This window comes from Colletotrichum spaethianum, assembly GCF_022836535.1.
Source record: "Colletotrichum spaethianum MAFF 239500 DNA, contig08, whole genome shotgun sequence".
NCBI classification, from domain to species: domain Eukaryota; kingdom Fungi; phylum Ascomycota; class Sordariomycetes; order Glomerellales; family Glomerellaceae; genus Colletotrichum; species Colletotrichum spaethianum.
This window is the reverse complement of record NW_026054778.1, coordinates 1,079,358-1,101,554: the sequence shown is the minus strand read 5'-3', so window position 1 is coordinate 1,101,554 and position 22,197 is coordinate 1,079,358. Positions and strand designations below refer to the sequence as shown.

At 55.9% G+C, this 22,197-nt stretch overlaps 10 protein-coding genes across 10 annotated transcripts; 5 read left to right on the top strand and 5 right to left on the bottom strand.

Annotated features, from left to right (window-relative positions):
• Positions 1 to 789: 789 nt before the first annotated feature.
• On the top strand, positions 790 to 2,214 carry ColSpa_04145 (uncharacterized protein; the record flags this gene model as incomplete). Its single annotated transcript, XM_049270357.1, has 1 exon — positions 790 to 2,214. One exon carries the CDS (start codon positions 790 to 792, stop codon positions 2,212 to 2,214), a length of 1,425 nt encoding a protein of 474 aa, XP_049126314.1.
• A 206-nt stretch (positions 2,215 to 2,420) lies between these two features.
• ColSpa_04144 (uncharacterized protein) lies at positions 2,421 to 3,691 on the top strand (the record flags this gene model as incomplete). Its single annotated transcript, XM_049270356.1, has 4 exons — positions 2,421 to 2,580; positions 2,629 to 3,174; positions 3,199 to 3,486; positions 3,588 to 3,691. 4 exons carry the CDS (start codon positions 2,421 to 2,423, stop codon positions 3,689 to 3,691), a joined length of 1,098 nt encoding a protein of 365 aa, XP_049126313.1.
• Positions 3,692 to 4,148: 457 nt separating this feature from the next.
• On the bottom strand, positions 4,149 to 4,460 carry ColSpa_04143 (uncharacterized protein; the record flags this gene model as incomplete). The annotated part of the gene is made up of 3 exons (XM_049270355.1): positions 4,149 to 4,166; positions 4,187 to 4,261; positions 4,320 to 4,460. The coding sequence occupies 3 exons, from the start codon at positions 4,458 to 4,460 to the stop codon at positions 4,149 to 4,151; spliced, it is 234 nt and encodes a 77-aa protein (XP_049126312.1).
• A 1,113-nt stretch (positions 4,461 to 5,573) lies between these two features.
• On the top strand, positions 5,574 to 6,518 carry ColSpa_04142 (protein-lysine N-methyltransferase EFM4; the record flags this gene model as incomplete). The annotated part of the gene is made up of 2 exons (XM_049270354.1): positions 5,574 to 5,626; positions 5,747 to 6,518. The coding sequence occupies 2 exons, from the start codon at positions 5,574 to 5,576 to the stop codon at positions 6,516 to 6,518; spliced, it is 825 nt and encodes a 274-aa protein (XP_049126311.1).
• A 474-nt stretch (positions 6,519 to 6,992) lies between these two features.
• Positions 6,993 to 9,257, bottom strand: ColSpa_04141 (protein phosphatase PP2A regulatory subunit A; the record flags this gene model as incomplete). Its single annotated transcript, XM_049270353.1, has 8 exons — positions 6,993 to 7,346; positions 7,404 to 7,741; positions 7,790 to 7,890; positions 7,939 to 8,198; positions 8,250 to 8,741; positions 8,796 to 8,947; positions 9,001 to 9,106; positions 9,192 to 9,257. 8 exons carry the CDS (start codon positions 9,255 to 9,257, stop codon positions 6,993 to 6,995), a joined length of 1,869 nt encoding a protein of 622 aa, XP_049126310.1.
• Positions 9,258 to 10,933: 1,676 nt separating this feature from the next.
• On the top strand, positions 10,934 to 12,926 carry ColSpa_04140 (phenylalanine--tRNA ligase beta subunit; the record flags this gene model as incomplete). Its single annotated transcript, XM_049270352.1, has 3 exons — positions 10,934 to 10,986; positions 11,091 to 12,824; positions 12,881 to 12,926. The coding sequence occupies 3 exons, from the start codon at positions 10,934 to 10,936 to the stop codon at positions 12,924 to 12,926; spliced, it is 1,833 nt and encodes a 610-aa protein (XP_049126309.1).
• Positions 12,927 to 13,796: 870 nt separating this feature from the next.
• ColSpa_04139 (uncharacterized protein) lies at positions 13,797 to 14,258 on the bottom strand (the record flags this gene model as incomplete). Its single annotated transcript, XM_049270351.1, has 1 exon — positions 13,797 to 14,258. One exon carries the CDS (start codon positions 14,256 to 14,258, stop codon positions 13,797 to 13,799), a length of 462 nt encoding a protein of 153 aa, XP_049126308.1.
• A 6-nt stretch (positions 14,259 to 14,264) lies between these two features.
• Positions 14,265 to 16,728, bottom strand: ColSpa_04138 (phosphoinositide 3-phosphatase; the record flags this gene model as incomplete). The annotated part of the gene is made up of 2 exons (XM_049270350.1): positions 14,265 to 16,622; positions 16,714 to 16,728. 2 exons carry the CDS (start codon positions 16,726 to 16,728, stop codon positions 14,265 to 14,267), a joined length of 2,373 nt encoding a protein of 790 aa, XP_049126307.1.
• A 1,212-nt stretch (positions 16,729 to 17,940) lies between these two features.
• Positions 17,941 to 18,892, top strand: ColSpa_04137 (40S ribosomal protein S3; the record flags this gene model as incomplete). Its single annotated transcript, XM_049270349.1, has 2 exons — positions 17,941 to 17,963; positions 18,013 to 18,892. 2 exons carry the CDS (start codon positions 17,941 to 17,943, stop codon positions 18,890 to 18,892), a joined length of 903 nt encoding a protein of 300 aa, XP_049126306.1.
• Positions 18,893 to 19,988: 1,096 nt separating this feature from the next.
• Positions 19,989 to 21,604, bottom strand: ColSpa_04136 (putative magnesium transporter NIPA7; the record flags this gene model as incomplete). Its single annotated transcript, XM_049270348.1, is given in 7 exon segments — positions 19,989 to 20,517; positions 20,536 to 20,827; positions 20,881 to 21,132; positions 21,188 to 21,278; positions 21,356 to 21,381; positions 21,443 to 21,486; positions 21,588 to 21,604. 7 exon segments carry the CDS (start codon positions 21,602 to 21,604, stop codon positions 19,989 to 19,991), a joined length of 1,251 nt encoding a protein of 416 aa, XP_049126305.1.
• Between the last annotated feature and the right edge of the window lie 593 nt (positions 21,605 to 22,197).

The following is a 22,197-nucleotide window of genomic DNA, read 5'->3' as shown; positions in this document are numbered from 1 at the left end:
AGCGACTCCAGCTCGCGAGGACGACAGCTCAGCGCGACTTTGGGATTGACTTGTGCACAGCCCCAAGGAAGCCCCTCCAGGGAACCCCAGACCCAGCACGGCATCCGCTTTCTGCAGCTTGGATAGCCAATCCGATTCCATCGGTCTGGTCTTCTACCTGTTGCTCTACTAGTGCTTCTTCCTTCTGGCGGACACCTGCACACGTACGTTAGATTGAATTTGGGTGAGAAAGTGGACAGGCAGACAGGGTCGCAGACGCAGAACCGCATACACAGACGCGCAAAAAATAGGAACGAGGGACCAGCAGGGCGGGCTGATCAACCTCGTCTTGTCATCCTCTTGCTTCCCTTCCGGCTTGCCGCTCGCTGTTTTCGACCTTGGTATCCAACTGACGAGACAAGACCTTGCCCGACATTGACTGATCTGAGCTGAAGCGAAACTTGTCCTTGCCCCGCCTCGGAGCCCAGCGAGCTGTGCGTTTGGTCCACCGTTCCCCGTCTTGTGTATCTCTCTGCTACTCAGTACCAGGCATTCGCGGGCTGTGCCGTTCAGCAGGTTGAGTAGAGAGACACAGAGAGAGAAAGTTGCCAGGCTGTTCTTGCTTGTCTTCTTTTATTTTTTCCGGCCTCGCCTGCTTGCTTGCTTGCTTGCTGCACACACACGACGTCAGTACAGTGCAGCGCGGTCCTTCCAAACAAAGAGTCCGAGAGCAAGTGGGAAAAAAGAGAGTTGCCTTATCTGACCTTGCCTGGGGTTGCGGCGGCTGCGCACGACAATATCGCAGCTATAATGCCGACCTTTGGTCGCATTGGACGGCACCATAACCGCTCGCAGCAAGCACTTGTTGATCCGGGCGGAGAGGTTGCTGGCCCAGCAGCTTCACATTCTACACCTGCGCCGCCTTCTGGTTCTGCTGCCGCCGGTCCTGGTGCTCCTTCCTCCTCCTCTTCGTCTCACCCTTACCCTCACTCCTCCCTCGCTCCTGCCTCTGGCCCTCCTGGTCCTGCGCCCGCGCCGGTCTCGAGTGCACTCACAGCCAACGCCGCCGGCGCTAGTAATCAGATTACCCCCCATTCAGCCTCGTCGACCGCCTTCAGCTCCAGCGAATCCTTTGACATCCACCAAAACCAGCTGGCCCATCAACACCAGCTCCAACAACCACAACTTCAACACCTCCAGCAACAACAGCCAAACATTCCGCAGCAAGGGCAGCAGGGGCCACCTCCACAGCCCCACGAGTATCCTCCTACCTCAACCACCACCGCTGCTTCTGCCTCACGCAACTCCCTCCTGTTGCAACACCACAACCCGCCCATTGCCGACTTACGCCAAAGAAGTCAGCAGGATTTCTCCGATTCAGTCTCCCGCTCACAGTCACAGCGCTACCCGCCTGGTGTGGCCCCTTACCCCAACAGCAACCAATTCAACGCTGCTGCATCTAGCTCCGTCGACAGTCTGAGAGCATCCGCCAACAACACCTCTCCTGCTCCCCTCAATAATCAAGCGACATCGCCGCTTCCGCAACCCGCCCCGGAGAAGCGATCTGCACGAAGGCTGCTCAAGAACATCTTGGGCGGATCGGGCCGCGATCACCACAACACCCCGCCTCCCCAACCTACCCCGCCAAGTTCCTACGACAACACGGCTGGTCTTGCTCGCCGACCGTCCAAGAGAGTGAGCAACCTACCACCCGCAAGAACTGCCTTGTCCCAGCAGTCTTCCCAGTTGTCGTTGGACCGACAATCCGTCGACTGGCCGCTTCCGGGACCTCATCAACAATCTTCCCCCCTGCAGGGCGTTGGCGAGATCGAGGATCACCACTTGGCACAAGACCCTAACAGAGATTCCCGTCTACAGAACCCAGAATCCAACCGCAACTCGATTCGCTACGCGCCGACCGATTTCGAAAACACACCCTACGAAGAGACCGTTTACGGAGACCAGCAAACGCAGCAGGTGCCCGCTTTGCAAGAGCAGCACCAACTCGGTCAGCAGGCTGCTTACGATCCGTCGCAGCAGCAGCAACACCAGCAATATTCCCAACAGCAAAGCGGCCAATATCAAGCCAGGCCGCCTGCGATCTACACCAGCCATTTAGGTGCCGGCTCGCATCAGAATCCTGAGACTGTTTCCCAGTTGTCGCATGAATCGCCTGTCACTGATTCAGACGCTCGCTCGGCAAACGTCCAATCCACCCAAACCTCCCCGCAGTGAGATACGCTGTGCAGACTACCGACAACCCGCAGCCTGCAACACTTCCTCCTACCCAACAAGGAACACCTCAACCTCAGCAGCAGAGTATGGCCCCCCCCTCCGGAGGCCCTCCCCCAAACCGGCGGTCGCAAGAGACGGAGAAAGCACTGCGCAACCAGGTCGACGCACCTTCAGGTCCGCCCCCGGGATACAGACAGAACCAGACAATGCCTCCTACTGCTGGCGGCGCCACTGCTGCCTTCCGGTCTGGCGGTGCTCAAGAAGCGCGCCAGTTCGAGGGTGCAACAGGGGAACAGGGCCGAAACAGCCCCCAGCCTTCCAACCCCGACCGTGATGGCGCGGATCCCGACAAGTTTAAGGAGCTCTGTAAGGTGTACACGGGCATCGTATCGGCATTATGCTAACAGCTTCCAGTGACTAAGTATAAGAACGTGAAGCGCCTGTACTTTGACGGCAAGACGCAGATCGACAACCTCAACTCTCAAATCGAGCAACTACAGAATGCAATTGCAAACCAGCGAATATCACAGTCGCGCACCGCTCTTGACGATAGCGAGTACATAACAAGATTCAACCGTCTCAATGGTGCTATCAACAACCTCTCATTCAACATCCGAAAGGACTGGCGTACAGTACCGCAGTGGCTGGACATGTTTGTCAGTATTGATGCGCTCAAGACCGGAAAGCAGGAGATGACGGCAGTCGGACGTGCTGTCATTACAAGATGGATTGTAGAAGAGATCTTCAACAAGTGTTTCCATCCTGGCCTCAACTTCGAGCTCAGCCGGCATCTGAAGGAGATCGAGCTCAATATCCGGCGCTTCTCCTATACAATGACCAGCCAAGAAGAGTTCGATGCCCTGACGAGCAAGGTTGTCAGCTGGCGGATGGCCACGCTGGAGGGTCTCCAGAGGGTTCTGAACTCGCCGGAAAGTGCAGACAACAGGGCGGACTTCACCCGTATGTGTACGTCGAACCTCACAGCGACGTTGTTCCAGTACATGACAGACCCGCCGCCCGCCGGCGTTGACGGCAGCGCCTCTATGATTGTGGAGTTGGCTGTCGGCATCGCTGCCAACCTTCCGCTAGAAAGCAGAGATGTTGCGATCAACTACCCCTTGCCTGGAGATCCTGTCCAATTGAACATTATGGACGTGGAAAAGACCCCACTCCCGCCTTTGGATATCCCCAAACCCGATGGCGATGCAGAGGGTGACGAGGGAGACAAGGACAAGAACGGGAAAACCCAGCGGGCTGACAAGACCAAGAGCGGTATGTTCACAACCATACTCGGCGGTGGACCGCATGCAGGCCGTAAGGGCAGCACTGCGTCGTCAATCGTGCCCACAAGTACTGATGCCCCCCTCCTTCAGCTCTCCCATCCAAAGACAGCAACACTGTGCGGCTTGCAGGCTTCCCAGCTGTGGAAGTCAGGGGTCGCCAGGTTCTTGTGAAGGCAACTGTGTGGACGATTTGAAAGTATTTGGGATGACGCATAGACAAGAAGAGGTTGTATGTCTAGGGGGCCCCGCAACAGTTCGTATAGAGGAGCAATATCCTGGATGATGGTACTGCATTTGAGGTTTTGGGTGGTATGAGTGAGGGAACGACCATATTGGGAGGAAAGGGGACCGGAATCACCCACCTGCACCGGAAAGGGGCGATAATCACGACTGAAGATTTACGTTCATACCAGAAGGTTTGCTTGGATGCTTGGATTCTCTTGGAAAAGGGAGGACCCAGCCAGTTACCAAGGTACCTCCAAGTTTCTTGCTTTCTTGCCGTTGTTTACATTTTCCATCGTGCCCTCTTCTCTCATATGCTGCCAAGGTATCCGCAACGCACTTCGGGTTTGCGGCTTGACTCCCCCTTTGGCTCGATTAACACGCATGAGGCACCGTCGAATGGACACTGCCAATCTCGTCAGTCTCGAGTCAAGCATTGTTGGAGTGCTTTGGGCCGGAAGACATACCCTGTTGTAGTCCGCCGGGCAAACCTGGGCGTCTCGGCCGGGTAAGCTGCACTTGTTACTCATCTGCGTGCAGGTCTGTGGCTCCGCAGTCAGTCACAAACGTCTCTCCGTCTTGAGGACTGGTCAGACTTACACCCCCGGTTCTGCTCTCGTCCTGGCCGGACGACTGCCGCGCCGCGACGAGGGCTTGGCGGTCGATGAGGCGGGCCGAGGCGGTACTCCCCGCGCTGAGGGCCACGAGGAGGGCGAGGAGGAGGATGTGGAAGTTGTACATGAAGCCGGTCTCGTCTCCGCCCTAGACCACGGTGCGCACTACGTCTCGAGTTCTCGATCACTGGCTCCTTCAAGCACAATTTTCCGAGATGGGGTTGATCTTTGGTATGGCGGGCGTTGGTATGAGGCTGGTGGATGATAAGCGAGTGTGGTGACACGTTGGGCCGGGGTCAAACTTCACGGGGGCGGTTCGGAAGAAGCAAGAGACAGGAGGGGATGGAGAAAGGAGATTGCTGTGGTGGTGCGCGTGGGCTATCTATACAAGCGATTCCGACTCCAGACGAAACGTCACCCATTCCCCCTCCCTTAAGTTCGTAAGCATTTGACATTGAAGAAGGGACGAAAGGCGCCTTGTGGTGGGCGATGGCCTCATTTGCTTTCGAGGGGAACATGTCATTGCTCGGCGGTCACCTGGTCGTACGGAGGGGGGTTTCATTACACAGACCTCCTTGGTCCTCCTTTGGGAGGTTACGCACGCCTTTGTCAACGCCATTGTCGAAACGGTATTGCAGTGTCTGGTAGCGAAGGGAGGGCTCGTGTGGGTGCAGTAGCTTGTCTTGCGTTGTTTGTAGCATGCGCAGGTAGCGAACGATGTCAATGCTCTTAGACATCAGACTGCTCTCCGGCCCCGTTCCCTTGACTCTGTAATCATCGCATTGGCAACTGTCATTCCTGACTCTTACATAAGACACCCAATGATGGTGGTCATCTTTCTGTCATTAAATGCAAAGCAGATGCCCTAATACTCTCTCAGAAGCTCGCTCTCCCTCCTCCCCAACCACATCGCAGCCGTCATTCTTTTAAGCTTCATTGACCTACTTACACGTTGACAGCGATAGACTTGTCGTTTGCCCCTCCATCTGCAGCAGGCACCTGCGCGGACAACAAGAGTGGGGGTCGGTCCCTCCATTGCACCGCCCACCGCCTTCCTCTTTCAAAAGGCGTTGGCAAAACACCCCGCCAAACCCATTCGCGATGGCATCAAATTTTGGGACATTGAGGATGTATGCGGGGTGAACAACACAACGCACAGCCAGGAGAACCACGCTCGGTATTTAGGCCAAACACTCAGAGACGTAGGGAAAAAGTTCATTTCGTCGGAAACGCGTCCACAATGGCCTCCAAACCCGCCCACCTTGAGCCTTCCAAGCTCGGCACAAAAGAATAGTCCGTCCACCCCTCTCTCCCTTCGATGCCCAAGGGGCGTCGCGAACAAACCCACCCTCTACACCTCCCCTCGCCGTCTCAACGGAACCAGCTCTCATGACTGACATGCAAGCCGAACAGCTGGTCCACTCTTTACACCACCGAACTCACAAACAACGCCTCCAACCCCGACGACCGCGGCACCGTCTGGTTCGACGATTCGGACGCCGAGTCCAAGCTCCTGACCTACCTCGAGGACCTTACCGAGTCCGCCCCCTTCGACCACTCCCTCCGCCAGTCCGACGCCTCGTTCCTGGATCTTGGCTGCGGCAACGGCTCCCTCCTCTTCGCCCTCCGCGATGAAGGGTGGGCCGGCCGCGCCCTCGGCGTTGACTACGCCCCGCAGAGCGTCGAGCTCGCGAGGCGCATCGCCGCCCAGAGGCAAGCCTCTTCTTCTTCCTCCCCCAACAAGGATGATGAGGACATGGCGGACGCCGGCAACGAAGAGGAGGACGACGAGGAGGCTAAGGAGCCCGAGTTCCAAGAATGGGATGTCCTCAACGGCCCCTGGGAGACGGTCCTCAACGGCGCGCAGGCCCAAGGCTGGGACGTCGTCCTCGACAAGGGCACCTTTGACGCCATCTGCCTCAGCGACGAAAAGGACGCCCAGGGCCGGCGCATCTGCGAGGGCTACCGCGGCCGCGCGCTCCGCCTCGTCAGGCCCGGCGGCCTGCTCCTCATCACGAGCTGCAACTGGACCGAGGAGGAGCTGAGGGCGTGGTTCGAGGGCCCCGCCAACGAGGGCGACGCCGGCCGCTTCGTCGCCGTCGGCAAGGTGGACTATCCCAGCTTCACATTTGGCGGCGCCAAGGGTCAGACTATTAGCAGCCTGTGCTTCCAGAGACAGGCATAGGCAGACTCATCACGATGCCACGAGTTAGACGAATAGATAAAATCATGAAGATACCCAAATTCACTGGCACGGTACAATTGCCAGCACATGCGACGACACATAAGGTCAATGTTCTTCGTCGTTGCATCGCATTTCCTCTCTGACGGCTGCTGGTGTATCATACATTGCGTGTCTCTTTCATACGAGAATATGGGCAGGCTCTTCTACCCTCGCACCCTGTCCTCCAACCTCCCCCCTTAACCCAGCGTGCAACCGATGCTCCAGGACCGCCATGTCGCCAAGCCCAACACACTTGAACATGCGCACGCTCCCCTCCTTTCTCTATTCTGTCTTTTTTCTCTTTTCTTTCCGCAAACCTGACAAGCGAGCCGAAGGTAGCACCAAAGACCGTCATGTGTTGGTCGAAGCATGCAAGGTAGATCATTGGGACGGCCCGGGTAAAAAGATTGGGAATTGCTTCATTACGTCTCTCATCTATGGCGATGTATTCATAGGCTCGCCAGCAGAAGGTCCGGACACGCTGTTCGCAGACGTTGTGGCGAAGTACCGCACGTCGACATCGTCGTCCTTTTGCAGCTTCTCCAGCTTGGGGATAACGCGCGTCTGGATCAGCTCCATGCCTCTCGGGGATGCGGTGAAGCTGTTGCCCTCCTTCTCCAGCGAGTAGATGGTGCCCTCTTCCGGCAGACGGCGCAGAACGTCAATCAAAACGCCGTATGTCTTGGCAACGTTGAAGCGGATGTTAGGAATCTCGTCATCGACGAGCTTGTCCAGCATGGGGAGGATCTTGTCGGCGATGACATCGAGGCTCACGACCGAAGCGAGAGTCTGCCATTTGTCAGCACATTTCAGATAGCCTGGTCATTTGTAAAGTGAGCCACTCACGGTGATGGCGAAGGCGGTCGTCATTCGGTAGAGGTAGTTGGGGTGGTTGCCCATAGCCATAACCTTGGGAATGATCGCCTCGCTTGCCCATTCGACCCCAAATACCTCAGTGAGCTTCTTCAAGTTATGCGTCGCAGCCTCACGGATCGAGAAGACCGTGTCGCCCAGCCAGCTCATGCACAGGTTGCTGAGTTTCTCATCGAAGAACTTAACTCCGAGCTGGCTAGCAAGGAGAGGAATGTACTCGATGATGGCCAATCTCACGCGCCACTGCTTATCCTCAGCAAGCTGGACAATGGCAGGGAGGAGAGACTGTGAAAGCAAATCGATGCCGATGACTACAGACTATTAGCTATGCGCTTCCGCCGGGAAAAACGCTCACATACCCTGGTTGACCAGCTCAAGCTTGGAAATAATGTGAAGGCGGACTTCGGGGAACTCGTCCTTCAGCATTTGCAAGAACATCGGCAGCAGGTGGTCGATGGTCCTGGGAGACGTTAGAATCTTCGATTACCCTGTCAGCCAGAATACCTACTCTTGCTTGCCCAAAATGGGAGCAAGACCGCTGATCTGGGTTCCGAGAGCAGCTCTGACGTGCTGAGAGGTGTCGGAAACAAGGTCCTCAACGCTGCTCATGATGTCGTTCAAGAGAACGGTTCGGTCAACCAAGGCGCAGAAGCCAGGTATTTGTCCAGCGATGGCGGTCCGAACCTCTGCCTCGTTGTCCTTAAGGAGCTTGACGAAAGATGGCACCAGATCTCTTGAAACGACCTCCTCGTCAACGGCCTTGGAAATCTATACGCGCATTAGCGTAAACCAACTACCAGCAGAACGGCTCCAACCAACCTTCTCGAATCTGTCGGCGATCATGTACCGGACCCTCCAGCTCTTGTCCTCGATCAGGTTGCGCAGGGAAGTGAGGAGAACGCCGTGGCTTGACTGCTGCTCCTTGGGCACGACTTCGGCGATAGAAATGAGGATCTCGACGGTAAGAAGACGGACGCTGTCCTGATCATCTTGGGCGAGGTGCTGGAAAAGGGGTATCATCTCCTCGACAACAATAGCAGCCGGCATCTCCTTGACGAACTTCGCGAGGTTGGTGGCGGCTTGGCGTCTGACCATGGGCGTCTCATCGTGAACAAGCTGGCCGAACTGCTTTCGAAGCTCTTCTTGAACAGGCGGGGACACCTTCTTGTAGGGCGTTGTGTAAAGGCCGCAGCCGGACACCTTGGAGGTGAACCAGTCTGCTTTTGACAGTCGGATGGTCAAGGGGATGAAGTATTCTTCGACTTGCTGGGAGGAAAGCTCCTCGCAGATCTTGTTGAGGGACTCGACGGCCTGTTTTGATTAGGCGACGTGACTTGGGCCGGTGGAGCAGGGGGCGATAGCTACCTTGTCCCGCACAACGGGCTCCTCGATCGCAGCGAGGTTCTCGAGGGGAGAAAGAAGGACATGTCCCCATTGGGGTCCTCCGACATACTCGATGAAGTTGCCCAGCTCGCCGCTGAGAGCGACCAGCACCTCGTCCTCGTCCTCAACGGACTCTGGCGATTTGTTTAGATATTGGCTCAAATGGGGTAGGATGCGCGACACATACCGTCGAGGAAGGGAATCAATTCCTCTCGCGTGCGCTCGGCGCCCAGGGCGAGGGCGATAGTGGAAAGGCGGTGGATGGCATTGAGACGCAGGAGGACATCGTCGTGCTGGGGTTGAGAGGTTAGCAATGGAGTGTGCACTGGCGGATGGGAGGCTGGCATCGAGGCCGACGAGGCAGAGTCACCGCCATACCTTTAGCTCATCGATGAGGACGGCGATGGGGTAAAGCTCGTCCTGGGTATTCGGCGCGTCTACCATGGCGAGCGAGGGAGCGCAGGCGCGTCTATCGATGGGGGGCTCGGGCGATGTTCAAGAAAGTCGACGTCTTGGTTTTGAGCGATCGGAGTGGATCGCGTGCGAGTGATGCAATGGGTTGGTTGAGGGTGAGCGGCGGTCGTTGTGGGATGGGGGCGGGCTCTAAAATCCGAGACGACGCAACCGGGACGGTGGATGGGAATTACTATCAGGAGGTTGCGGGCATGCAGACCATGCCACTATCCGACGGTGGGTTGGCGACAGATACGGTTTGGTTGTCGTGGTGAGAGGAGAGGGTTCGTGTGGTAGTTGGCGGAGGAGAAATGTGGTGTTGATTTGAGATAGGTAGCGGCAGCATAAGGCATGGAGAGGGAAGTTTGACGTTTCTGAGGTCGACTTTCGCTTCTGCTTCTGGTCCTGTCCCACCCGGCCAGACTAGGCTACGCTACCGCACCTGAGTTATTAGCTGAGGTGCCCCGTGTGGGTGATGGGAAACAGCAGTCCACGGCGCCTAGGAGCCCTGTATCTGTGACCAGATGAGCCGCCTTAGGTAAGGTTGCTGGGGTACGTACCGGGACCTTCTGGGCGGTGGGTGTCGTAAGGCAGGGGTGCAGGAAGAAGTGGTGCTCTTCTCTTGAGGTGAGTTGTGAGGGGCTGCTGCCTCTGAGGAGGTGAAGAGAGGATTTGCCGCTACTGACGTATCTCCCTCCAACGTATATACTGTGCTAGGCTTTCACTCGACCTTGGCCGTCCTCTTTTGTCTGGATGGGAAGACGACCATGTAAGCTGTGTCAAGCCTTGAGCTACAAGAAACATTCACCAGATCTCTCTGCTCTAGAATCCTCTCTTGGCCATGTTGGCAAGTCTCCCAGGTGACCAGCCGAGGGAGGGGTCATCTGGGATGCAGCTAAGCTACCTAAGGTACGCAACCAAGGGGATGGTCAGAGAGAGCTAAATGACCAGGAATCTTCTGTGCACATATTTGGGGCTTGTGGGATAATGACGTATAAATTCTAAGGGCGTTCATGCATCAAACAAAGCCGACCATCCTCTCTCCGGTGAGGTAGCTGTGAGCTGTCAGTCATTAAACCTTGATGTCAATATAGCTATCGTTTATCCCGACTTGGTCTGTTGACGACGAAACAGGTGGTGCTGGAATGAGAGAATGGGCCGGCGCACTGAGCGCCAGCTGTCACCAGTCCCGTCCTGCAACGACGACGTAGGCGAAAAGGGGAGAACAGTAATTAGGTGCCGGTATGCTGCATCTCAGCCACCACCAGCAGCGGCAGCAGCAGCAGGTCGTGGGTGCTGAGCTCTGTGCTGCGCTGCTGCCCGTCCCGGTTTCGCCTTGCACGGGCCAGTGGGTGACATCGGACCCTGGAAAATTGAGATGCCGAGTGCTGCCGCCGCTTTTGCTGCCCCTCAACCCCGCAGCCCCTCGACATTGGGCAGGAAAAGCAGCGTAAGGTTGGAATGACTCCTACAAAGGCTGTAAAAGCAGCAACCCCATCCCGCATGCGAACCCTCTATGCGCGCTGTTGCTTCACCTCCGATTGTCCCCAAAATTTCTGTGACTCAAGGCCATCTTGGAGAAGGAAAGCGACCATTGCCCGATCCTCTCCTGACCCTGACGACTGCCGGACCTCTGCACCCTCGAGAGACTCTCGCCAATCCTCACCATGCCTACCATATCCGTCAACAAGTATGACTTGTACAAGGCCTTGGGCCAAAAGTAAGTTGCGCCGCAATCGCACCTGCCGCACCGCCGCCTCCCGAACACACATATCACGACCCCGCCATCCCGAAAGGTCCGTTTTGCTAACCAATACCGCACAGCTTCACAACCCAGGAGTTTGAGGACCTCTGTTTCGAATTCGGCATCGAACTCGACGAGGACACGGAAAATGACGAGCGACCAATTGTCAATGGCGTGCAGGAGCCGCCCCAGCTCAAGATTGAGATCCCCGCCAACCGATACGACATGCTGTGCTTCGAGGGAATAGCACTCATGCTCAACATCTTCAGAGGAACCGTTGCTGCCCCCAACTACAAAGTCGTCGAGCCCAAGAACCCCGAGACCCAGGTCATCACCGTCGCCCAGGACACCAGCAAGATCAGGCCCCTCGTCGCCGGTGCCATCCTCCGCAACATCAAGTTCACCCAAGAAAGCTATGACTCCTTCATCGGTCTTCAGGACAAGCTGCACATGAACCTGGCGAGACAAAGAACACTGGTGGCCATTGGAACCCACGACCTCGATACGATACAAGGCCCCTTCACGTATGAGGCCCTGCCGCCCAAGGACATCAAGTTCAAGCCCCTGAACCAGACCAAGGAGATGAACGGCGAGGAGCTGATGCAGTTCTACGAGGGCGACAAGCACCTGGGCAAGTACTTGCACATCATCAAGGACTCGCCTGTCTACCCCGTCATTTATGACAAGAACCGCGTCGTCTGCTCCCTGCCGCCCATCATCAACGGTGACCACTCTAAGATCACCGTAGACACCAAGAATGTCTTCATTGAGATGACGGCCACCGACGCCACTAAGCTCGATATTGTCTGTGACATGATGGTCACTATGTTCTCACAGTACTGCTCCGAGCCTTTCACTGTCGAGCCCGTCAAGATCGTCTCCGAGCACAACGGCGCCTCAAGAACGACACCTACCTTGGCGCCCCGCAACATCGATGTCGAGATCGACTACCTCAACGCCTGCACTGGTCTCAACGAGTCCCCCGAGACCCTGTGCAAGCTCCTTACCAAGATGGCCTACATCGCCAAGCCTTCCACCAAGGACAGCAACCTCTTGAGCGTGTCTATCCCTGTCACCCGTGCCGATGTGCTCCACCAATGCGACGTTATGGAGGACCTGGCTATCTGCTACGGATACAACAACCTCCCTAGATCTTCTCCCAACAAGAGCGCAACCATTGGCGCTCCTCTCATGATCAACAAGCTCGCCGATATTGTCCGGACAGAGGCCGCCATGTCCGGTTGGAGCGAGGTCATGCCACTGATTCTTTGCAGCCACGACGAGAACTTCGGCTGGCTCAACCGGAAAGATGACGGCAAGACCGCTGTCAAGCTTGCCAACCCCAAGACTGCCGAGTACCAGGTTGTGCGGACATCCTTGGTTCCTGGTCTCCTGAAGACCATCCGCGAGAACAAGAAGCACAGTGTCCCCATCAAGATATTCGAGTCAGCCGACGTCGTCTTCAAGGATGAGTCTTTGGAGCGCAAGGCTCGCAACGAGCGCCACTTCGGTGCTGCCTGGTACGGCAAGACCAGCGGCTTCGAGGTCGTTCACGGCCTTCTCGACCGCATCCTCCTGATGCTTCGCACCGCCTTCCTCACCCACGACGAGGGCCTGACGGCCGGCAAGAGCGTCGACTTCAAGGTCACTGAGAACCCTAGTAAGCCCGACGGCTACTGGATCGAGGAGATTGACGAGGCTACCTTCTTCCCCGGGCATGCGGCTGCCATCTACCTGCGCCTCGGCGGCAAGGAGGCGCGCATCGGCGAGTTCGGCATTCTGCACCCCACCGTGCTGGAGAAGTTTGACCTGAGGTATGTCTCCAGCCCTTGGTCAACGTTTGGGCCTTCAAATACTAACATGTGCACAGATACCCCGTGAGCACCCTCGAGATCAACCTCGAAGTCTTCTTGTAGTGATGAGCATGATGGGACATGAACATGATGAATGGCTACGGACAGTTTAAAATCGTTGAAAAAAAAAAGGGAGGCTTAGCGTGGGGCGGTCGGACATAGACTTTGTTCTTTGCACCAGATTAGCCCGATCTGATGCCCAATGAAGCAATAGACACAAAGACCAAAATAAAAATTGTCAAACAAAAAGGGATGGATACCCTGGAGTGGTTATAACCAAAGATCGCTGTGACATAGACATCACCTTCGTGTCAACACACATGTCGGTTGTATGAGCATGTCTTGTGCCCGGTGTTCGACACGTATTTTCCTCTTGGACAAGCATCATCGATCGATCAGGAAGTTACCTGAGACTGATTAAAATTACGAAACTGAGAGAGTACAAGGAGTTCGAAATCCAAGCGGACCTATATAACGGACCCCCCAAACGCCTCTCTCTCCTCTGGTGTTCGTCTCCATTCCACTCCATCCAGACCAAATTTTCTTTTTTCCCAGACCCCTCCCATCTGAATTGCCGTGTGCGAAGTCGTTCTCACTTCGTCCGTTTCATTCCGTCTTAATCCTCCTTTACCGCTCTTGGATGCAAGTTATCTTCGACTCCTGACGCCGGAAAGCAGGTTGTGCAGATGCCGGTTCCGGCATGAGCGACGATGCGAAGCGAAGAAGTGAAAAAGGTGGGCGAAGAGGAACCGAAAAGAGTCGTAGTACAAGTACAGAAAAATCATTGCGCTGTCGTTATGAAGCCGTGAAACAATCCACCCAAATCCCCAAATCCCTTTTGCCGATATCCATTCGTCCGTTCTGTTGTAGTCGTAAGGTGGGAAAACGCATCAGGTCCCGCCCAACTCCTGAAATGTTGGACTAGGTTGTGAACTAATTGTTCGTCGGGTCGTGCTGCTGATTGGAGCTCAGAGATTCGCCATTCTCAGCGGAAGAGAGATCCTCCGTACTCGAGCCTACCATGATGAAGAGACCGCCGTTGGTGACCTCATCCGTCAGGACGCGCTCGAGAGAATGAATCGACGAGTAGTCGGAACAAGCATTAACGCTGGGCTCTCTCTCAGCGATGCCATCGGCGAAGCTTATCGATGCATCAGAGCAAGCATCGTTAGCCAGCCTGTCCTCAGCCAAACTACCGTTCAAGCTGGTCAAACTCATCATGCCAAAGTTCACCATCCCTCTGGTACCCCACGCCCACACAGATTCGTCGTCCCAGTCGCTCATTGTGTAGTTCGGATCGGCCCAGCTCTCCTGGTAGAAGAGCGCAGCGTCGAGAAGTTTGGTCTTGTCCGTCAGTTCGATTGTGTAAGGCGCTTCGTGCATTCGTTCGAACATGACGCCCTATGTCATCTCCCGGAGCTCTTGCTCGCTGCGGCTTGTAACTCTCGAAGTAGACGAGGGGCTAGCGTTGCGCCCGCCGAGGTTGGTGAGCATGCCGCTGACGTTCTTGCCAATGTTGAGGCCGGCAATGCCCTCTTTCAAAGCGCTGAAGGCATTCGAGTTTTCCGCCGACACACTTCGGTGCAAAGGCGGTGCCTGGCGCTCTTGTCGATTGGGGGTCAGTGTTGTGTGCGCCGTCTCTACGGCTGCTAAAACGGACTGGCTAGTAGGCAGCGACGGCGGCGGCTTGGGGCTTGAAGCTCCATGAGGCGGGGTGCCAGGCTGGCTGTCTGCGTAGGATTCCTCGGTGGACGGCTGGAAGTTGGCCAGAGCCGAGGCTCTGTTTACTGCGGCTGCCGCCACAGCGTTCAGCTGCGAGTTCATCTCCTCGTCGGTGCGGTTGAAGAGCTGATGCCACCAGCGAATATCATCAAGGTTCGGCTTGATGATGCGGCCACGGTCCTTAACGTACTCGTCGACGGTCGGATCATACTCCTTGTTGGTGAACTCGGGCTTTCGGGAGAGGAAGTAATCCCAAACCGAAGCTGTTCGCTCGGAAACCCTAGCCTCGGTTCTCTGCTTCTCGGAGTTGTAAAGGAACGTACCGTACTGGCAAGAGTAAAGATGGTAAATCAGACGACGAAGGAATCGCTCGTTGAACTCGAACTTGGTGGGGTTCTGGCGGAGAAGCTGGTACACACAGTCTAGGAATTGGTGGAAGACGGGACTGATCATCTTTGGAACGGTGGCCTCATCCTTGGCAACCTTTCCAGTAGATCCCTCGGCAACGGCTTCGAGGTCAGCCTGATCCTCCTTGGTGGGATTGAAGAACTGCCTGGCGCCAGTAAACAGATTCTGCAAGGCATCGTCGCGACCGTCGTTTTCGCCGGGCTGTACGGTCGAGCCAGCCATCGCATCCTTCTGAACAGTGAACCAGCTCTCATGGTTCAAGTGACCGGACCGAAGCCTAAACATGTGGCCAAATGACAACCAATCCTTCTCGACCAGGACAATGAAACCCTCAATGGTTCGGTAGTAGGGGTCCAGCAAAATCTGGGCAAGGGCGCTGAGCTGACTGGTTCTGTCCCAGCCGTCGGAGCAGTGGATCAGGACATGCGAGTGCTTAAACCACACCTGCCGGGCGACAATATCGGCCCCGTTCAGGACGGCCTGCGTGTGTCTCAGCCAACCAGTCGAAGCCAGGGCGTTCTGGTCAGGGGACAAAGGCGAGATGTCAGCGTCTTTGAGGCAGTCCACAACCTTGGCCAACGAGCTGCGCATGACGTGAATGTTCTCAATGTTCATGAACGCCTTCTTGGCGCCAGGGTATCGATCCATGGGCTCAGATCCCATGCCTTGAACTTGATTGACCATGGCGTTCACAGTAGGTCTGGCATCGACAATCATGTTGGCCTGCTGGGCGCCGTATATCAGTCGCTTGCCCTTCTCGTCGTACATCTTGGGCTCTGCATCTGCAATTGCCTGCTCCTCCAGCCTGGCCTGCTCCGAGAGCTCTGAGGCGTCCAATGAGTTATTCTCAGAGGTGTCTGACTGGCTCCGACGGGGAGGCTGGTCTCTGTCGATGCTGGCTCGGGGTACAGTCGGGGCGAAGGAAGCCATGACGAGCTTCTCGTCCTGAACGTTGTTCTTTCTGGTGATGCCCGACAAAGGCTGGGCGCTGCGGGTGATGGTGCAGTTGTTGGCAGGGTGGATGTAGCTGAGCACCGGGATTCTGTGTCGAGATCGGTACTCCTTGGCGTACTTGAGCACATTGTCCGAGATCGAAGAGGGAACCACCAGAGTAGCGGGGTAGGTGTCGCAAAAGGTGTAGTCCTTGTTGATGTTGGAGATCCTCCATCCCTTATCTGCTGACTTCTCGCTAATACCCTGACGGCGGAACTCGGCTTTGGGATCGTAGATCTTCCAGCCATTGACCTGTCTCTCAGCCTTGGAGCCCTTGTGGCTGAAGGCAAAGAGACGCTCGACAGTACCGAGTTTACAGGTTCTGAGCTTCACAAACTCAAAGACATCTCGGGCAATGTTATTGTCCTCGAACGTGAAGGTGACGAAGATGAAGTCGCGACAGCGGATGCGGATGGAGCTATGGATGCCGTGGTTTGGAGGCATGAGTCGGAGGGTGCATTGTGAAAGGATTGGATAGGTGATCCATGATTCTCGGCTCTTCGGAGGAGTCTGGCTACTGTTGTTGCCCTCGTCCTTCGGAGGAGGCGGTGCGCAGAAAACAAGGTGGAAATCGGTGAGTCGCAGGGTGCCGACCGAGGTCAGGCCTCCGTTGATGCACTGGACATTCTCGACTACCTGTATTTCGGATCGCAACACGGTCAGCTTTGTTTTTCTCTTGTGTTTTTGTGCTGTGAGAAGATCAAGCGAGGGGGCACGTGAGACTCACCTTCCTGGCCTCCATGGTGTAGTGCAATTGAAGATGATGCTTCTTTGAGCTACTGGTGCATGGCCGCGCGCGGAAGGTCCGGAGGGTTGAGGTGTTGTAGGTGGGGAGATTCACTCAAAGGAGAGCAGCAGGAAAGCCGCGCAACTTCGGTGAAGGGGAAGAAAGAAAAGGCGGCGATGAAGGGAAAACGAAGAAGGAAAATCAATGTAACCACGCAGTATTGAAGTTAAAGAGGTTGCGCAGGGTAAGGTTTGGAAGGCGAGGTAAGGTAGCGTGGGGAGACGGTTGTCAGGCCGAAGGTCGGCTGTCTAGCAGCAGTCTGGTTGTTCTGGCTGTCGACAGTGCAGGCACAGGAGCAGAAAGCAAGAAGGAACGGCTGATCCTGGTCCCCACTACCTTAGCGCGGGGCTGAGAGCAAAGAGCCGACGTCACGGCTTCTAGAGGGAGTGTTTGGTAGCAGAATGCCAGGGCCTCTGCCCCCCCGACGATGGATGCGAAATCCGCCGGTGATGACTGGTAACCCGTGGCCCGATTTATAAGTTGTCAAACCGTGTATTGCGTCTTGTTTGTATTTGGCAGAAAAGGTATCACGAATGTACTCCAGTCCCAAACAGAAGAGCACTTCAGCCAGTACATCACTATCTAGCAAAGGATTGGGTAATGAATTGCAGCTTGGTCTCAACCTTCAACCAAAATGGCATCCACCTGACGGCTTCAGCTGAACCTGTGACCTTCACTGTCGTGGCCCGGATTGACAACGCGACCAGGGACCTCCCGCTCCAGCAAGCTGCCCCCTTGAAACCCCACCTTCGGCAAACGGAGCTCTCTGTCCCGATTCCCGACTGCCAGCACGTGCAATGCTGATGGCTCGCAGTACGTACCTGCGCCCGGCCTTTACAGTACGTACTGCTGACCGAAATCACTGCACCGCTGGCTGGCAGGTCACTTCAGCTGGCACAGTGGAGACCCTCAACCCGACTCTCTGATAAGGCGAGCACAGACCACCATGGTCCCCTTATCGCCTACCTCCTAGGGCACACAGAATTTCAATTTGTCGCGGTCCAAAATCTGGCGAGGCACTGGACGATTGGCAAAGCGGGCTACCTGAACAACCTCACTTCTCAACCCTCTCACCCGACCCCGACCGCGAACGAACCGTCGAAAACCTCCAACAACCCGTCCCAACTATCCCACCCCTTTTTTCGACAACCGGGCAAAGAAGTCAAGATGGCTGTTCCAGGCACTCAGATGTAAGCGTTTTCCTTCCTTCTGTGTTGTTGCTGCTCGCTGCGAAACAAGTTCCCCGCCGCCGCCGCCGCGAAACATTTCGCACGACCGCCCGAAGGAAGAAGAGGAGATGCTTCTGCTGCGCACGAAAAATTGGGACAATGGATCGCTAACGACTTATTCCAACAGCTCCAAGCGCAGAAAGTTCGTCGCCGATGGCGTCTTCTACGCTGAGCTCAACGAGTTCTTCCAGCGCGAGCTGGCCGAGGAGGGCTACTCCGGCGTCGAGGTCCGCGTCACCCCCACGGTAACCGACATCATCATCCGCGCCACCCACACCCAGGAGGTTCTCGGCGAGCAGGGACGCCGCATCCGCGAGCTCACCTCGCTCATCCAGAAGCGCTTCAAGTTCCCCGAGAACTCCGTCTCGCTCTACGCCGCCAAGGTCCAGAACCGCGGTCTGTCCGCCGTCGCTCAGTGCGAGTCCCTGCGTTACAAGCTCCTCAACGGTCTCGCCGTCCGTCGTGCCTGCTACGGTGTCCTCCGCTTCATCATGGAGTCCGGCGCCAAGGGTTGCGAGGTCGTCGTCTCCGGCAAGCTCCGTGCCGCCCGTGCCAAGTCCATGAAGTTCACCGACGGCTTCATGATCCACTCCGGTCAGCCCGCTAAGGACTTCATCGACTCCGCCACCCGTCACGTCCTTCTCCGCCAGGGTGTCCTTGGTATCAAGGTCAAGATCATGCGCGGCTCCGACCCCGAGGGCAAGGCCGGCCCCCAGAAGACCCTCCCCGACGCCGTCTCCGTCCTCGAGCCCAAGGAGGAGCAGTCCGTCGTCCAGCCCATGTCCCAGGACTACGGCGCTAAGGCCGCCCAGGCCCAGGCCGCCGCCGAGGCGCAACAAGCGGAGCAGCAGGCCCAGGAGGGCGGCGAGGAGGCCGAGGCTCAGTCGTAGGAGGCTGCCAAGCCGCAGGTTACTTCTCATGTCGTCGTTGAGGAGGCCGCTGAGTCTGGCACCAGCCCTGCTGGTTGGTAAAGGATGTCAGTGGGGAAAATTTTTTGGTCTGCTTTCCGCTAGCTTCTAGTCTCTATTGTCTACTTTCCCAAAATACCAGACAGACTTGGAGATCACAAAAATGGGGGTGTTCGCGCGAACCAGGCACAAAAAAATTGGGAGGACGGGGGTGGAATACTACTCAGGCGTCTTGATCAACATTTGCATCACTCTGCGAAAGGGAATTCGGATAGTTGCGACTGGCTTGTAATGGTAGATCAAACCATGAAATGAGCAACGAAATCATTCAAGTAAACCATGGTGCCCTATGCGCCTCCCGAGTGATGCCAGTCAATACGCATGCCCGACGGATGGAGTACACTGGGTCACGAACCCGTTCAAAATGTGTGTAGTGCGCGCTGCACAGATACTGCTCGAACACGACGTGTCCTGGGCTGGTCTAGTAAGCCTCTCTCTCTCTCTTTAGTCGAGGTTGTTCTTCAAAACACTTTTGCAATCAAGGTTGTTGTAACGGTCCATGGTGCTCTCATTTTACCAGGCTCTTGGCCGTGGCTTACGTCTATGATGCTTTGAATGCTTCTAGACAATGAACAAAAAAATGCCAGTCTGCGGGCGAATCGGGGTATGCCTCTATCATCACGCCTTCTCCATCGTTCGCCGCCCTAATCGTACAAGAGGTGCTTTCGCACGTGGTACCATGGAAACCCCGATGAACGCCCCCCAAGTGATCCCTCCAGTGCCGGTAATACTCCTCGTGCCGTGGCAGAAGTGAAATAGTGTGTGGAAAGTTTGATGGTTCTGGTTTCCTGGTGCTTTCTCCTTCCCTGGCTTGGGGTGCGCCTGCACCTTTTCCGTAGGTCTTTGCCTATTTCATGAACCCGATCATGTCGTGGAAAACTTCTCAGTCATATGGCTTTCGAGAAAATGTACAATACTGCCCCCATATTGGGCTCCTAATAAGAAATGCTTCGAAAAAGACAATCGCCGCCTCAGCGTCTACCGGTGACAAGGAAATAGACGGTTCCGCCGCCACCTCTCATCTGTCGGACCTCTGGTTCTGGAGCTCGATTGTCTCATTGTATGATTTCGAGTGGCCGTTGGCAGATCCGTTCGCTCTGCGCTGGTCATTGTCGTCGTCGCTTTCCTCAGCCAGATCAGTAAGACCAAACTCGGCACCAGCCTCCTCGTCGTAGGCCCTCATCAAGCCAGTTGTATCGCCATGACGGCTACCAATGCTCAATCGGTGGGGGTCTTGGCTTCTGCGGGCCTGCATGCTCAGGCGGGTTTGGATCGTTGAGATCATGTCCGTGCCGGTAGCATCGTCGCCACCACGGCCGGCAATCAGCTTGTGTCCGTTCGGATCGGATCTCGAGAGGTTCAACAGGTAGACACCGGTGAAGGTAACAAGGAAGCCACAGAGAAGGGATATCGTGTTGACCGTATCGGTGGTGTTGAAGCCGCCAAACAAAATGAAGGAGGCACAAAGGGTTGCTGTCGTGAAGGTTACGTAGTAGAGAGGGTTGACACTACGTGATCTCTTGTTAGCGTAGTCCGGTACGCGCACCCTGAACGGCTTGACTCACATGTTTGTGGGGAACTGAGCAAGTGCCTTATTAAAGTAGTTCATTTGCGTCAGGATGCAAACGGTCGTCAGGATCATAAAGACGTAAGTCGAGGGGTGGCTGAACTGGTTGTTTCCGGCGAAGGTAAGCTTGAGTGCGATTCCGAAAGCCTTGACAGACATGACCGAAATTGAGCCGACCGTCGAGCAGATGGAGAGGTAGATAATGGGATTCTTCCGTCCGTGAACCGGCGCAACCTTGTAGATCATAAAAACGGCGAAGGCAGTGACGACAAATGCGTAAAGTAAGAAGCCTAGCAAGACGTCAGTTGTCGGTCGCAATGCACCGCGGAAACCGCAGACTTACCCGGCTGGATGGCGTAATGCAGGATCTGGTCGATGGTCTGAATGTCTTCATCTGGGGGCGCGTGAAGAACAATAATGACGGCGCCGATGAGACAGATTGCACTCCCCAGGCGGCCCAGGACGCCGAGCTCTTCCTTCAAGAAATATGATCCCAGAACAGCCCCGATCAGGACAGATAAGGCTCCCAGAGGAGTGACGAGAATGGCGGGCGCAAATGCATACGCGGCGAAGTTGCAGACTTCTCCAAGGACCACTGAACACCTGTTAGCGACTTGTCGCCATCAGTCGAGGGGCTGGTGCGGACTCACAGGTCGAAATACCAGCCCACCACACCGGGCTCTTGAGGTATACATAGCCGTCACCTTCGAAACCATGGCGTTCTTCTGCTTGCATGAGACCCTACAGTCAAGGGTTAGCTTCCACACTTCGTTCACGCAATTGATGGTGCCGGAGCGGCAACGACAGAAGTCGCGTACCTTTTTCGTGACAACGAAACTGATACCTGTAAGGCGACAAAGTCAGTGATGGATCTCGAGAGGTTTATCGAAAAAACGTCTGCGTACCGATGGCCAAACTGGATGCCATGGCGAGGCCGAGGCCAATGTATCTGCGCGAGGTTGACTGTCAGCGAACTGGGGTCCCGAGGCCAGGTGGACGTTCTGGTAGCTGGATTGCGACCAGAATGGCGACCAGGGCGCGCAAACATACTTCTCGTCTAGCATCATCTTTCCGAGAATGATTGCGCCGACTGCGTCAAAGAGCGAAAAGAGTGTCGGTGTTTGTCGGGCGTGTGCGCCGTGGCGAGGCGGTCGCTATAGAGAGTGTCGTATCCCGTGAAGGGGAGCTTGCGAGGCTCGCGCCGGGCGAGGTAGAGCGATTGAATTGGTAGTCGGACCTCGTCAGCAGCGACACATGGAAAGATGGACCCGGAGGACTCTGGCTGTCGTAGCTGTAAGAGCTGGGATCGAGAGCGATGACAGTCGTGATGATGGCGGCCGTCGTCGTCGAGTCGTAGGCTCAGGGTCGGGAGCGAGGTCGAGGGAGTCGTGGTGTACGAGTGTCGGGGTCGAGAAAGTTGGGTTGGCGCAAATGGGTGGCCGAAAGGGGAGGGAGGGTGTTTCGTGGGATTTTGCAGACAAAACTGTGAGAGCGGTACGTAGCGGATAGATCAGGTACCTCTCCAGGTTTATTCGTGCGGCAGTACTCCGTGCAACGGATAGAGCAAGGCGAGAACGTGTGAGGCAAGGCGAGGAGGAGGTATTGGTGGTTTGGGTACTTGCTGGGAGTGCAGTGTGGTGTGGTCCAGTAGCAGAAAAGT